Genomic DNA, 13,145 nt, shown 5'->3' with positions numbered 1-13,145 from the left:
ATTTGGAAAGAGATTATTAGTCACAGTGAATTGTTTAGCCAAGTTGTGCTGTGAGAGAGAATTGGGCTTCCATGAGTTCTCGGACCCCCCCTAGTTGTTTGCTTGCCATTCTTGATGACAACCGGGCTGGTCGTACAAGGGCCAGGGCCAGGATCATCATTGAGATTTGAGTTGTTTCCTTTTCATGTTTCGGCCCCATTGTACTAACAAAAAAAAAAAGATCATTACCCTAACTTTCATTCCCAAAACCTAAATTCTTGGTTTTGTCACCAAAACTAGAATAGGTGAAGGGGTGAGACTATTTGGACTAAATTAATGGGTTAGTTAAGATTAAATATTAAATTCTGTTTTTGTTTTTTAACTAGTAAAATATATACTTGTTGAGTTTGGGTACTAGCAGAATATTTTTTTAAATTTGGCCAAACCATGCTTGCACTATCAATCGGTACCTCACTTCATTTGTTGTTCATTTAGCGTTTAAATTATAGTTTAAGGTTTAAGATTTAGGGACTGTTTGGTTCAAGTTTTGAAGGCCTGAGAATGAAAAATCAATTACATTTTCATGTTTGGTAAGTATAAGGAAGGGAAATCAATTCCTAACCCAAAGGAATCTGATGCCTTATTGGGGGGAAAAGAGAGTAGTTTTGCTCACCTCCTTTAACTTAGGTGTATGCTCACCTCCCATCTAAAATGCTGCCATGTGTTTAAAAAATTAACCACGAGTTAATCTATTGTATTTAATTATTTATGATATTATAATAATGAGAGAGAAAAATAATTTGACAACTCTTTTCTACTTTTTATCCTTATCTTTTATTACTCAACTTTTTTCCACTTTTTTATTACCTATTAATTTTTATTTTCTCTTTTATTTAATTATTTATAATAATTTTTTATTCTTTTGTTTTTTTGCTCTTCTCTACGCCTCTAGTATCTAAAAAACCACATGCATTTAATAATTTTTGCTTTTTTTTTTTTTTTTGCTCTTTTCTAGTATGCCTCCAGTACCCAAAAAACCACATCCAATTTTTTTGGGTCTTCTCATGTATACACCTTTTATCTAATTTTTTAATTAATTAAAAAAATAATCCAACAACACTTTTTTTTTTGCCTAAGAATTCTTCTTTCTTGTCTCATACATGACCTTTTCAGATCAAACAAATTCTTAGGCCAATCCAAGGTGTTGCAGCATTTGAAGAGAGAAGAATAGTTGCAAAGACATAATTTTTTTTTTTTTGAACTCATGTAACTTTTTTATTGGATTTTCTATGTATGTAAATGAGTTGTTTTAGATTTTTGTTTGGCCAACATTTTAGATTTTCTTGATAGTGCCAAAAGACCCAAAAATGAGAGAGTGGACTAATTGAAAACCCCGATTAATTTCATAACACAAAACCTATCATCAAAAGAAGAAGATATATAAATCATAACCCTGATGAAGAAAACGAAAAAAAATATGACAGACTAAATATTTTCCTAATGAAGTATAGAATGATAATTGAAAACACGTACAAGTTAGACTGGTTCACAAAAGAAAAAAAAAAGGCATAGAAGGCAAAAAGATGCAATATGAAGAAGATACAACAACGGAGATAGAAAATTACTTATTTTTATTTTTTTAATAAGTATGAGAGAATTTAGAAAAAAATAATTATTACTGAAAGATAATTAAAATAAAAATTCAACAGCCATAAAGGATAAATTTGGAAAAATATATAATAAAAATATACAAAATACATTAAAAAAGAAGATGGAGTGCAAACGGAGAAAAAAGGAGTGCGAAAATCGCCTCCCTATTTTAAAATGTCATTTCTTTTGTCATTCCTTAAATAAATAATAAATAAGGGTATAATTAAAAACTAACACTTTTCATTTCCAATTTTTGTACAACCAAACATGAAAATGAAAATAAAAAAGTAATTTCTAGTTTACTTTCCCAAGATTACCAAACACAGAAAATGAAATTTCACATTCATTTCTCCCCGAAAAATACAAAAGAATTGATTTCTCAAGAAATCAATTTTGTGAACCAAACAGACCCTTAGTGTTAAGATTATTACTTATTATGATGAACAAAAATTACCACAAAAGGCCAACGCCCAACGGCCCACACCAGTTGGAGTGCCGACTCGCGATGAGTTGAGGGCCTGAGGCTGTTGAGCAAGGTTAAACCCGGGCCGGACCGGGTCGGAATATCAAGCTTCAAGGCCTGTGGCACTAGCATGACGCTCCATTCTAGCAACATTTGCGTTTTGACCACGCCATATGACAACCTTATGGGCACTTTCGCCATTAACATCATAAGGATTAAGGACACCCTCACAAAGTCCACTTAATAACGAATATGCCATTCACTTTCAAAGACGTGACGTCCTTCCATTGGCTGTGTGGCTAGTTCATCTCTCAGCACGATTCCATTGAACACTGCCACCAAGGCAAATCTAGACCCCTTCGTACACCACGTGGCGCAATGGGCTTAGCCACATGGACCCCGCACCGAATCCTTTAAAATCTCCTCAACAGCGCCAAACCCAAACTTCTCTCTCTCTCTCTCTCTCTCTCTCTCTCTCTCAGCGCACCCATCAGTGATCACTGGTAAGAATCCCTTCCAGTTTTACCTTGAAAAGATGAAATATCATTTTTTTTTTCTTTGATTCGATTTTTTCTTTTCGAGTTTGATAAAGATTATATTATCGGCCAATTGATTTTTAGACCTTTTCTTGTGCAATTTTGGTGCCTTTTTTTTCGAACCTAGCACCTCCAAGAAAGTACTCCAATGCTTATCTGAGAGGGAACCCTTTAGTGACTAATTTTGATATATTGGTGGGTGTCAGTCACACTCTTACTCTACTTTTTATTTATTTGTTTTACAATTTTCTTTTTTGGGTTGTTTAGGATTCGAGTTATTATCTGTGTGGATTTTTCTGTGTTTGGTTTTGTGGGTTCGTCGAAATTTTAGGCAAAAGTCCGGTTTCTTTGAGATTTTGAAGTTTTCTAAGTCTTGAATGGTATCTTGTTTGGTTTTTCATCATTTCTGCTTTGTGAGTTCAATGGGTTTGGTTTGTGGGTTTTAATGGTGTGTGTGATGTACTAGTTGGAGGACTCATAACTTTGTGGTTTGTTAGATATTTATATTATATTAGGTGGGCATAAGATATTACATTAAGAGTTTCCTTTGGGTTTATGAACTGCACACTATCAGTTGTGTCAGACTCTATAACACATTCTTAGAGAATGTAACCTTTGAGTACGAAAGTCGTATATAATTAATTCTTGTTTTAGCATGATCATATCTGTTATTCATAAAATACCAATCATATAATTCCTCGTTAGTGAATTAGTTTGGCATTCTTTGATCTTTGATCTGCCTAAAAAGTCCCTCTGTTTGGTTTTTATGGTTTTGTGGTTTATCAATGTCTGTAATTATCAGTAAATTTCAAGCTCCTCACTTTTGTTTTTACATTGTTTAGCCGTCAAATCTTACAAATAATGAAAAGTAAATAAATGATTTCTTAGTAGGTTTTTATATCTTCTACTAAAAATGGGCTTGTTTAATGTTTCTTTCTGTTTCAATTTTATTCAGCACTTAAATGTACAATGGCAAATGATAAGTTGAAACATGAAGACAAGCCCCCTGGCTCTACTTCACCATTACAATGGATTAAAGAAATTGAAACCCCTGTTGAAAGGAATGAAGCTGCTCACTTTGGGGAGACTGTTAACAATGGTAATGCTGCTGGAGCTGATATAACCATGCCATGTGCAACGACGCCATTTTCTCTTTTTCCTTGGGGAGACATGCATGAAAGTCCTGACCCTTATGCTAAGGAAATGCCAATGGCTGGTATTAATTTGATGACTGATCTTACTCCATTCATCAACTCTCAAATTCCCATGTTTGACAATCATTCTGTATATGGGAAGGGTTATACACCGATCTTGGAAGGGAACAAAACTGAACTTAGTCAATGTCATACTCTTGATTATTCAGTGCCTCCAGATGATTTGGTCAATGCTGCTTCTGATGTCAATTTGCTTCAAATGCCTCAGGGTGGAGAAGTAAATAGTAATGCAGGTAGGCCTCAGCTAATTAGAAATTTCGTAACTGATGGAGGTAGCATACCTGTGTTAAGCCATACCTTAGATGGTGTCGAAATTGCAACAAATAACAATTTCATGATAAGTGAAGTTCAAGAGGATTGTCCAGAAATACTTGATGGGAATTTCCTAACCCTCGGAATTGGACGGAAGACAAAGGATTTATCTAAATCTAATATATTGGGAAGAAATTTTTTTGATAATTTTGAAAGGGTTGTCCTTCCTCAATCAAATACTTTCCATAGTCTAAAAGCAGACAGAAGTTCCTTGAATCCTTGCTCTGACGTAGCTGCTGGTGTGTCTTGTCTTCAGAACAATGTGGGTGAATACAACTTGATAGCAAACAATGTGGGTAGCTGGACTTCCTTTAATAATAATATAATAATATATATGATGTTAGTTCTAGTTCTTGTTTGATTCTGAGTCCACTTTATATTGCGCAGACACCTCAAGTAGACAAGCAAGATCATTTTCTTCTGCCGGGGAACAGGAATGTTTGTCTTGGAGTTGAAGGGAACTGGGATGCAAGAACTGCATATATTGATCCTAATAATGGCCTTCAGGGCTACACAGCTGTATCTTCTTTGAATCCTTGCTCTGACGTAGCTGCTGGTTTGTCTTGTTTTCAGAACAATGTGGGTGAATTTAACATGATAACAAACAATGTGGGTAGCTGGACTTCTTTTGATAATGATTAATATAATATATGTGATAGTAGTTCTAGTTCTTGGTTGATTCTGAATCCACTTTATGCTGCGCAGACACCACAAGTCGACAAGCAACATCATTTTCTTATGCCGGGGAATGGGAATGTTTGTCTTGGAGTTGAAGGGAATTGGGATGCGAGACCTGCATACATTGATTCTAATAACGGCCTTCAGGGCTACCCAGCTGTATCTTCCTTGAATCCTTTCTCTGACTTAGCTGCTGGTTTGTCTTGTCTTCAGAACAATGTGGGTGAATTTAACTTGATAGCAAACAATGTGGGTAGCTGGACTTCTATTAATAATAATATAATTGTATATATGATGCCAGTTCTAGTTCTTGGTTGATTCAGAATCCACTTTATATTGTGCAGACACCACAAGTCGACAAGCAACATCATTTTCTTATGCCAGGGAACGCGAGACCTGCATACATTGATTCTAATAACGGCCTTCAGGGCTACCCAGCCGTACCTTTAATACCAGTTGGTAGCAGCCTAGCTGGGCTGCATGATTCAGGATGGAGCAGGGCATCTGGGTTGCCATTATCATCTTCTTTGAGTATGAGTACTTGTCTGCCAGTATCTGGCCAGTCACAGAGGCATCATATAGAAACTACGAGGAACCTCTTTTCTGATTCTTCAATGGTTTTTCCTCCTATTGGGGTCACAAGAAGCACTTCCCTACACGATCATTCTGGTGAGTTTGGAATACTTCCATAGAGCTCTCCATTAGTTTTTTGATGTATTAGAAAATGGAAATTTTCAGTTCTATGTTTTAGTTTCTCTTCTAGACTGGTATTTTCTACATTGATATTGTTTATGTGCAAGAATGGCCTACAAGAAAAGCCAGTGTCACATCGTGGAGTACTGTTTTAGAGGGTGCAACAGATACCCAAATGAAGCTTAAAGTTTTAGAGGGTCCAAAATGGTTTTCCCTTTTTTACGTAGTTGAGGATGAACTCATATAGGGCGAGGACCCTTTTGGCTGTTAGTGGCACATGGGATCCTTTGACCATCAGAGTAAGGCTTAGGTGGATTTGGCTTTACTTGGTGGAGCGTCATGTCATGGCCAAGATTTGGTCAGTAGGGAATCTTACTGGGTTGGGTTACCTCACCATGACCTGGTAGAAGATGTCTCTTCTTGACTGGAGCTGTCCAGTTTCAGGGGTTGGGGGGATGGATTCCATTTAAGCTTATCAGTAAGGTCAGCCAACACATGTCCATCTGTTTTAGACCTTTGGTCACTACCCTAAGGTCGATCTTAGTTAGCCAGATGTAAGCACTGATCTAGCTTATTTACAGAGATGGATCATGCGACGAGCATGTGTAGGACATATCAAGGTCATATTAACTTGCTCTACCAATGTACTATCTTTCTGCATGTCTGTGAGTGTGGACTTTAACTAGCAATTATGTTAAGGAAGACACATTGTACACCTGATGACGAAACATATTTTTCCACATCAGATATCAATGTTTCGTTATCATTCTAAGCTTATAGTGTAAGTAAAGAATGCACTTCATGGCTTCTACTTGACACTTTGTTATATTTCTTTCAACATTCGTTATGGGATGCTATAATCTTGTTGAAGCTTTGAGTAATAGCATTTTCTCTAAATCATTCATATATGTGCAGGTTAACTAATTTATGGTTCTCTTAGTCTTATGCTAGATTGAAACCATTAGGTGTTAATCATGATCCATCATTGTCTCTGAGGAACACATTATAGGAACTACAGGCAATGAGAAGATAGTTTGATTATATAGTTTTCTCTCATTCAAATCTTAACTAAGGATTGAGTATAATCATTTCTGTAATGAGCTAATTGATCATAGTCTTTTCTCATAGCCTTGACCAGAGGTCCTTTTCATGGTTAGTTCAGCCACCATGATATGCACACAATTAAGTCGAATCATGCCCAATTTTATCTCTCATCTATCTGATAATGTTTGTAATTTTAAACTGACCAAGTGGTTGATAATTAGTATTAAGAAATTGTATGCGACAAAACCATTTTATCTGATGTTGGTTATCGCAACTTTCAAATGTTTATGTCAAATAGTAGATTTACTAAAATTTTACATTTTCTGTAGCTTCCCTGCTGACTGACTCTGCAACTCTCTTTAGGGAAGCCTTTCACAGCTAATGAGGGTATTGCTGCACAAGTTTCTGAAAGAGGTAATGTTCCAGGAGAATTCAGATTCAGCCAGCTAGCAAGTAAGGCCATCCCACCTATATAAATTTAGCAATGTTTAAGTGTATTTTTTTTTCTAAAAACAAAATTAAAAACTTTAGCAATGTTTATTTGCAAATATATATGTAAACATTTCCTCCTTTTTTGAGATTTAGGCTAGGAAGTAGGAACACATCATCTTTTGTGGACCTGAATCATAATAAGATTTTGTGCTTTTCTAATAAATGAATACTATCCTGTAAACTATAATTTCCTCATAAAAATAAAATTTTTTGCTTTTCAGTACTCAATAGACTTAAAAGAAAACCCAAATAGGTTGACAGGAAAGTTGCCTTAGTCAAGTGTAGTAATCAAGTGAGCTGCTATTTGTACACAGTGCATAGTCATGTTTTTGTACTGTCACATGGTTTCATTTATAGCTGATTGATAAATAAGTACCAAAGACAAAGAAGATGGCTAAAAATGATGATGTCAACAAAAGCATGATATTGCCTGTGAAATTTTAATTTACGGATAGGTATAAGTGAACGGACATGGAGTTCTATGATTCCAATATTGATCCAGAACTTGTAGTAGTCTAGGACACTACCACTGTATGACACTCAGGTCAGCAACCAAGTAATCTTATATAATGGTGTGAAATTTTGTAACACATTTGATGGCTACTTTCAGGTAATTATTGTCAACCTCAAGTCATTGGTGCTGTTCGGTCTTCTACAGATCTCTCTGGATCCATGATGACTGGTACTTAATTTTATACTCTTGAGTTTGGACCATGCTTGGATATAACCTCTATAATTTTATGCTATCCTTCTGATGCCTTGCACAATCTTTAGGTGAAGAAATTCCAGTTACCAAACTTAATACGACTGCTCAGGATTCTAGTGCTTTTGTTGGAACATCTCTTAAGAGGGGTGCAGAAAAACCCTCAGCAGCTACTTTCCGAGCTCAACGCATAAAGACAAGAACTCAATCTTCCGCTGGTCCATCTGCTCCATCCCCGTTCCTGAGTGTTTCATCACTCCCAAATTTATCCAAGGCCACTTCTTTCACAGTCCTAGCTCCTACTGCTCCATCTCTCCCACACCAAGCCGGAAGTACTACATCACTCCCATCCCTATCCCAGACCAGTTGGTCTCAACAACCCCAAGCCAAAGGTACTGCATTACTCCCACCCCTATCCCATACTGCTCCCTCTCTCCCACCCCAAGCGAAAAGTACTCCATTCCCAACCCTGTCCCAGAATACTTTGTCTCTTCCTACTCAAGTCAGAAGTACTGCATTACTCGCACCCCTATCCCAGACTGCTCCCTCTCTCCAATCCCAAGCCAAAACTACTATATCACTCCCACCCCAATCCCAGACTGCCTCATTTCTTCCACCCAAAGCCAAAAGTACAAGTAGTACATCACTCCCAAGCCTACCCCAAACTGCTCCCTCTTTCACACACCTACCCCAAACTGCTCCACTCTCATCCCAATCCCGGACTGCTCCACCAATCCCATTCCAACCCCGGACTGCTTCACCCCTCCCATCCCAACCCCGGACTGCTCCACCCTTCCCATCCCAACCCCGGACTGCTCCACCACTCCCATCCCAACCCCGGACTGCTCCACTACTCCCATCCCAACCCTGGACTTCTCCACTCCCATCCCAAGCCCGGACTGCTCCACCAATCTCTTTGCAAACCTGGACTGCTCCACCACTTCCATCCCAACCCTGGACTGCTCCTCTCCCATCCCAAGCCCGGACTGCTCCACCAATCTCATTCCAAACCCGGACTGCTCCACCATTCCCATCCCAATCCCGGACTGCTCCACCAATCTCATTCCAACCCCGGACTGCTCCACCACTCCCATCCCAACCCCAGACTGCTCCTCCAATCCCATCCCAACCGCGGACTGCTCCACCACTCCCACGGAATTCTTGGACTGCTTCCCCACTCCCGCCAAATTCTCAGACTTATTCATCACTCCCATTCTCCCAGCAGATTTCTCCATCTTTCCCACCCCAACACCAGACTGCTTCATCTTTCCATATAAAATGGCAAGGTATAGCTTGATGCTTTCTTAAATTAACTAGTTCTTCTTTAAGTGTGTCTTTAGCTTTCTAAAAACCTACTTCTTATCTATTCTTCTTACCATATTCTTTACCGTTATGAAATGGCTATTTTTGGGAATATCAAAATTTTGTCTTTAGTAATATCAGTGTTGCTTTACTTGTCTTGTGAGTATCAAGAACTTGACATTTCTACTGCTGTTTCCACTCAATCCATTCTGGCACGTTTTATGAGACCACATGTCTTGGAAGTATGAGTCGGTCATGCCAGGTCTTGTTTGTCAAGGCTATGCATAGGCATTTCAGATCATTCTTTTGTTTCAGTTTCTTTTTTTTTTTTAGAAGGAATAATGATTTCAATGTACTTTCTTAAGCACCTGATCATCCATGAATAGAAGATCTCCTATGCCTCATGCCTAATTCTTCCACCTCTTAAGTTAAGTTTAAATTGTAGGATCATCGCATGGCAGGCCTTGATCTGGCATATCTGGTTTTTCCGATGTTGTTTATGCTCAGACAAGCATACTTTTCAAGCTTGGATTATGAGTTCAGCAAACTTGAGGCCTTGTTTTGCAATTTATAGAACTGCACCTGATAGTCTGAAATAATCTGATACCATAACATATACCTTTAAGCTTGGAAGGCTCAAGCATCGCTGAGGCCTTGTTGCAATTTACACTACTGGACCTGTTTTGGAAATAATCTGATACTATAATGATTTTGATGTTAATGATAACATGGATGATACTATAATATACGTGATGATAGTAAAAAGTCTCACTTTTGCAGGTGTTGGTCGAACTCATCCAATTGGGCACAAATGCTTGATATGCAAGAGAGATCTTTCCTTCACACCAGAAGGCCCTGTTTCCCTGCCAACCCTTGCACCCGTTGTTGCTGTTCTACCATGTGGCCACACCTTTCATGACCACTGCTTGCAGCTTATCACCCCTGAAGACCAAGTTAAAAGTCCTCCATGCATTCCTTGTGCCATCGGCGAGAGTTGAATCTAGCCGTGCTTATTAATTTTGCAAATTCCTGATATGATTTTCTTCTCTGAATTTTGTTCAAATTAGTCGAAAATAGGGGAAAGATTCAAGTGAAAATTTTGGATAGGATTTACCATATGTAGGTTAAATTCATCAACTGTACATATGGCTGGCAAGGTGATTTGGTCCATAGCTATATAAACCATTAAAAAGTTGTATATACTAAACAACCTTTTAAAGGTTTTAGGATTATATCATCTCAAATTTCTATCATGCTTTTGCCGTATTTGTGTTGGTTACGTGTGATTATCACAAATTGGGCCTTTGGCCTTCCCGCTTACCAAAAAACAAAATGTCACAAATGTTGCATGGTTAACAACAAATGCTACATAATGACAATTGTCCAAGAGTCATACTAGTTTCAAATCAACTACTTTGCTGTTCAATGGCTAGAGATAGGTGACGACGACCCCATCTTGATGTTTTACAGCAATGGGTGATTTGTTTTCGGAGATGGCTGACAATCAGTCATGATCGTTTTTTTATTTTTTGTCCTATAATTAAAAGCTCAAAATAAGAAAGATAGTTAAGTCAAACTTCAACCGGTTCACAATTTAAGTAGAAACTCAAATTGTCCACCGAGCGCTCGGTGGACATTGTCAAAGCTAGCAAAAAAAATGTATCTGCAAGCAAAAAAAGATATATCTGCAAGCAAAAAATAAGCATCTACAAGCAAAAAGATGCATCTGTAATGCACCAAGTGCTCAGTAGGCTGTCGAGCCCTCGGTGTCTAGTCGAGTGCTCGATTGTGTATTTTTTTGCTCCGCGTCCGCATACAAAGACAGATTGGGTTGAAACTTAATTTTTTAATAGTCCGTAATTTATACCACCCAATTATAGCAAAAAATTTGTTGCCGCCCCCAGCCATTACCCAACAAACCAGCCGCACCCTAAACACATCTTACCAATAGTTTAGGCTTCATAATTACTAGAATTTACATCTATGCCATTAACCAAGCCCACAGCCCAAAGAACCGTTGGAAGCCCACAAATTGCCAGAAGCCCACAAAATTCCAAAAACCCACAAACAAATATTCCACGATCTCCATCACGAAAACAGTTTCAGACCCTCTCTCCCATGAAAACAGTTTCAGAACCCATCCCAGTTCAATTTTTCCCACTCCCCCCTCCAAGACATGCTGACGCACGCTGACATCACTGTAACTGAATTTTGGTGAAACTGTTTTTTTTTTTTTTTTCTAGAATTGAAGTTTTTGTTAAAACTCAATATTTCGCTAAAACTAAAATCAAACACTAAAATTGAATTTCATTACACTAAAACTGAATTTCAAGAATTCAGTTACACTGAAACTGAATTTCAGAAATTCAGTTACATTGAATTGAAGAATTCAGTTATAAATTCACTTACTGAAACTGAATTAAGTGATGAAACAATTACACCTTAACTAAAATGCAATTACACCTTAATTAAAAAACAATTACACCTTTACTTGACAAAAAATAACAATTATATCAATTCAGTGTTTCACTATAGACTGAATTCAATTTTAGTCTGAATTCAATTTCATTGCATTCATTAAATTCAAATTCAATTCATTGAGTGCACTGAAACTGAATTCAGTGAAATTGAATTTAGTGAAACTGAAACCCTAGACAACGTCACCCGATCACCTCATGCGTCGCGAGTACACGACAGTCGCCACTGCCTTGATTTGTTTTTACCTGCAAATTTGATTCATCATATTTCAGAACCATAATTTCATTCAAAATTCATTTAAAACTCATGTTTCACAAACTGAAACTGTTTAAGGAAGTGAAACTGAATTTACACAGTTGCACTAATTAAAGAAACTAAAACTGAATTTACTGAATTCAGTTGCACTTTTCAATCGCCGAAGTACCTGTTTAAGACCAGACAGTTCAACAAATCAAACAAGGTTCACAAAATTGTTCGTTCAACGGCCGAGTCGGGCGGTGACCACCACGCACGGTGGCTACCCAGCCCCAATCAACACACATAAAATCACAGAACTCACCCAAAAATATTCTCGGACCTCAAATTGAGCTTTTAGGATTCGGAGGAGGCTGAACAGTAAAAAAAAACACCCAACCCCCCGCCACAAGTGGCAGATCTAGCGGTGGCAGCAGCAGCCCAACCTGAAAACCAAGATTTGAGTTAAAACAACCCAACCAATAGCAAGAGCAGGTCGAAGGGACAAAGATTGATACCTGGATCGACGGAAAACACCACCAAAATTGGCCCGAGAACCGCCGGAGAAGCCAACGATGCGAACCATCATCATGGGCTCAACGTGACGCGAGAACTCAGATGGATCGATGATCGGAGCACACCATCGTGACGAGCTCGATGAGAGGAAGAATTCTGAGCCGGAGTTGGGCCGCGAAGTCGCCGGAAACGGCGAAAGCTGTTGGCGTTGACCCACTGTGCGCGGGCTGGGTTTTATGTTCAGGGTGTTTCTGGGTGAAACGAATACCAAGGGAAGAGAGGGGAGAGAGGCGAGTTCAACGGGCCAAAAACCACCTTCATCCGCCGCCAGACACGCTGCCACGCGCCGGTGACAGAGGCGGCGAATGTGAGTTCTCGCTAGCAGGGGAGAGATGCGAGAGAGAGAGAGAGAGTGAAAATGAGAAATGAAATTTCAAAACTGATTTTCAATAGCCAAGGATTATAATCGGAATTTTCAAAATAGAGGGGGTCAAATCTAGCTGGGTATAGGTTGACTAGGGGGTTTTGAGAGAGGTTAAATGTCCAATAGGGGGTTGGGAAATAGTTTTATTAAGGGTGGAGGTTTATAAATAACCAAGTTCAAACTTGGGGGTTTTAAATAGTTTACATATTTTTTAATTGGCTGAATTTTTAATTAAAAATATTTCAAAAATTGAGTTTATGAGTAATTTATTATTTTTTTTTTTAGGGAGGTGATTTTCGCACTCCTCTTTTCTCTATTTGCACTCCTTCTTATTTTTTTAAATGTTTGTATATATTTTTATTATTTATTTTTCACATATACCCTTTAACTTTTAATTATAGAATGTCACATATGCAACATTAAGTCC

At 38.1% G+C, this 13,145-nt stretch overlaps 1 protein-coding gene across 1 annotated transcript; it reads left to right on the top strand.

The window, feature by feature from the left end:
• The first annotated feature begins 3,597 nt into the window (after positions 1–3,597).
• LOC147286882 (uncharacterized) lies at positions 3,598–10,139 on the top strand. Its single transcript, XM_086240842.1, has 8 exons — positions 3,598–4,416; positions 4,542–4,763; positions 4,860–5,081; positions 5,177–5,501; positions 6,933–7,022; positions 7,672–7,743; positions 7,836–9,050; positions 9,847–10,139. Exons 1-8 carry the CDS (start codon positions 3,598–3,600, stop codon positions 10,062–10,064), a joined length of 3,183 nt encoding a protein of 1,060 aa, XP_086096968.1. The 3' UTR covers positions 10,065–10,139.
• The last annotated feature ends 3,006 nt before the right edge of the window (positions 10,140–13,145 follow it).

The sequence above is a fragment of the Dryas octopetala genome, chromosome 4, assembly GCF_963921425.1.
Source record: "Dryas octopetala chromosome 4, drDryOcto1.1, whole genome shotgun sequence".
NCBI classification, from domain to species: Eukaryota; Viridiplantae; Streptophyta; class Magnoliopsida; order Rosales; family Rosaceae; genus Dryas; species Dryas octopetala.
This window is presented reverse-complemented; position numbering and strand designations above follow the sequence as displayed.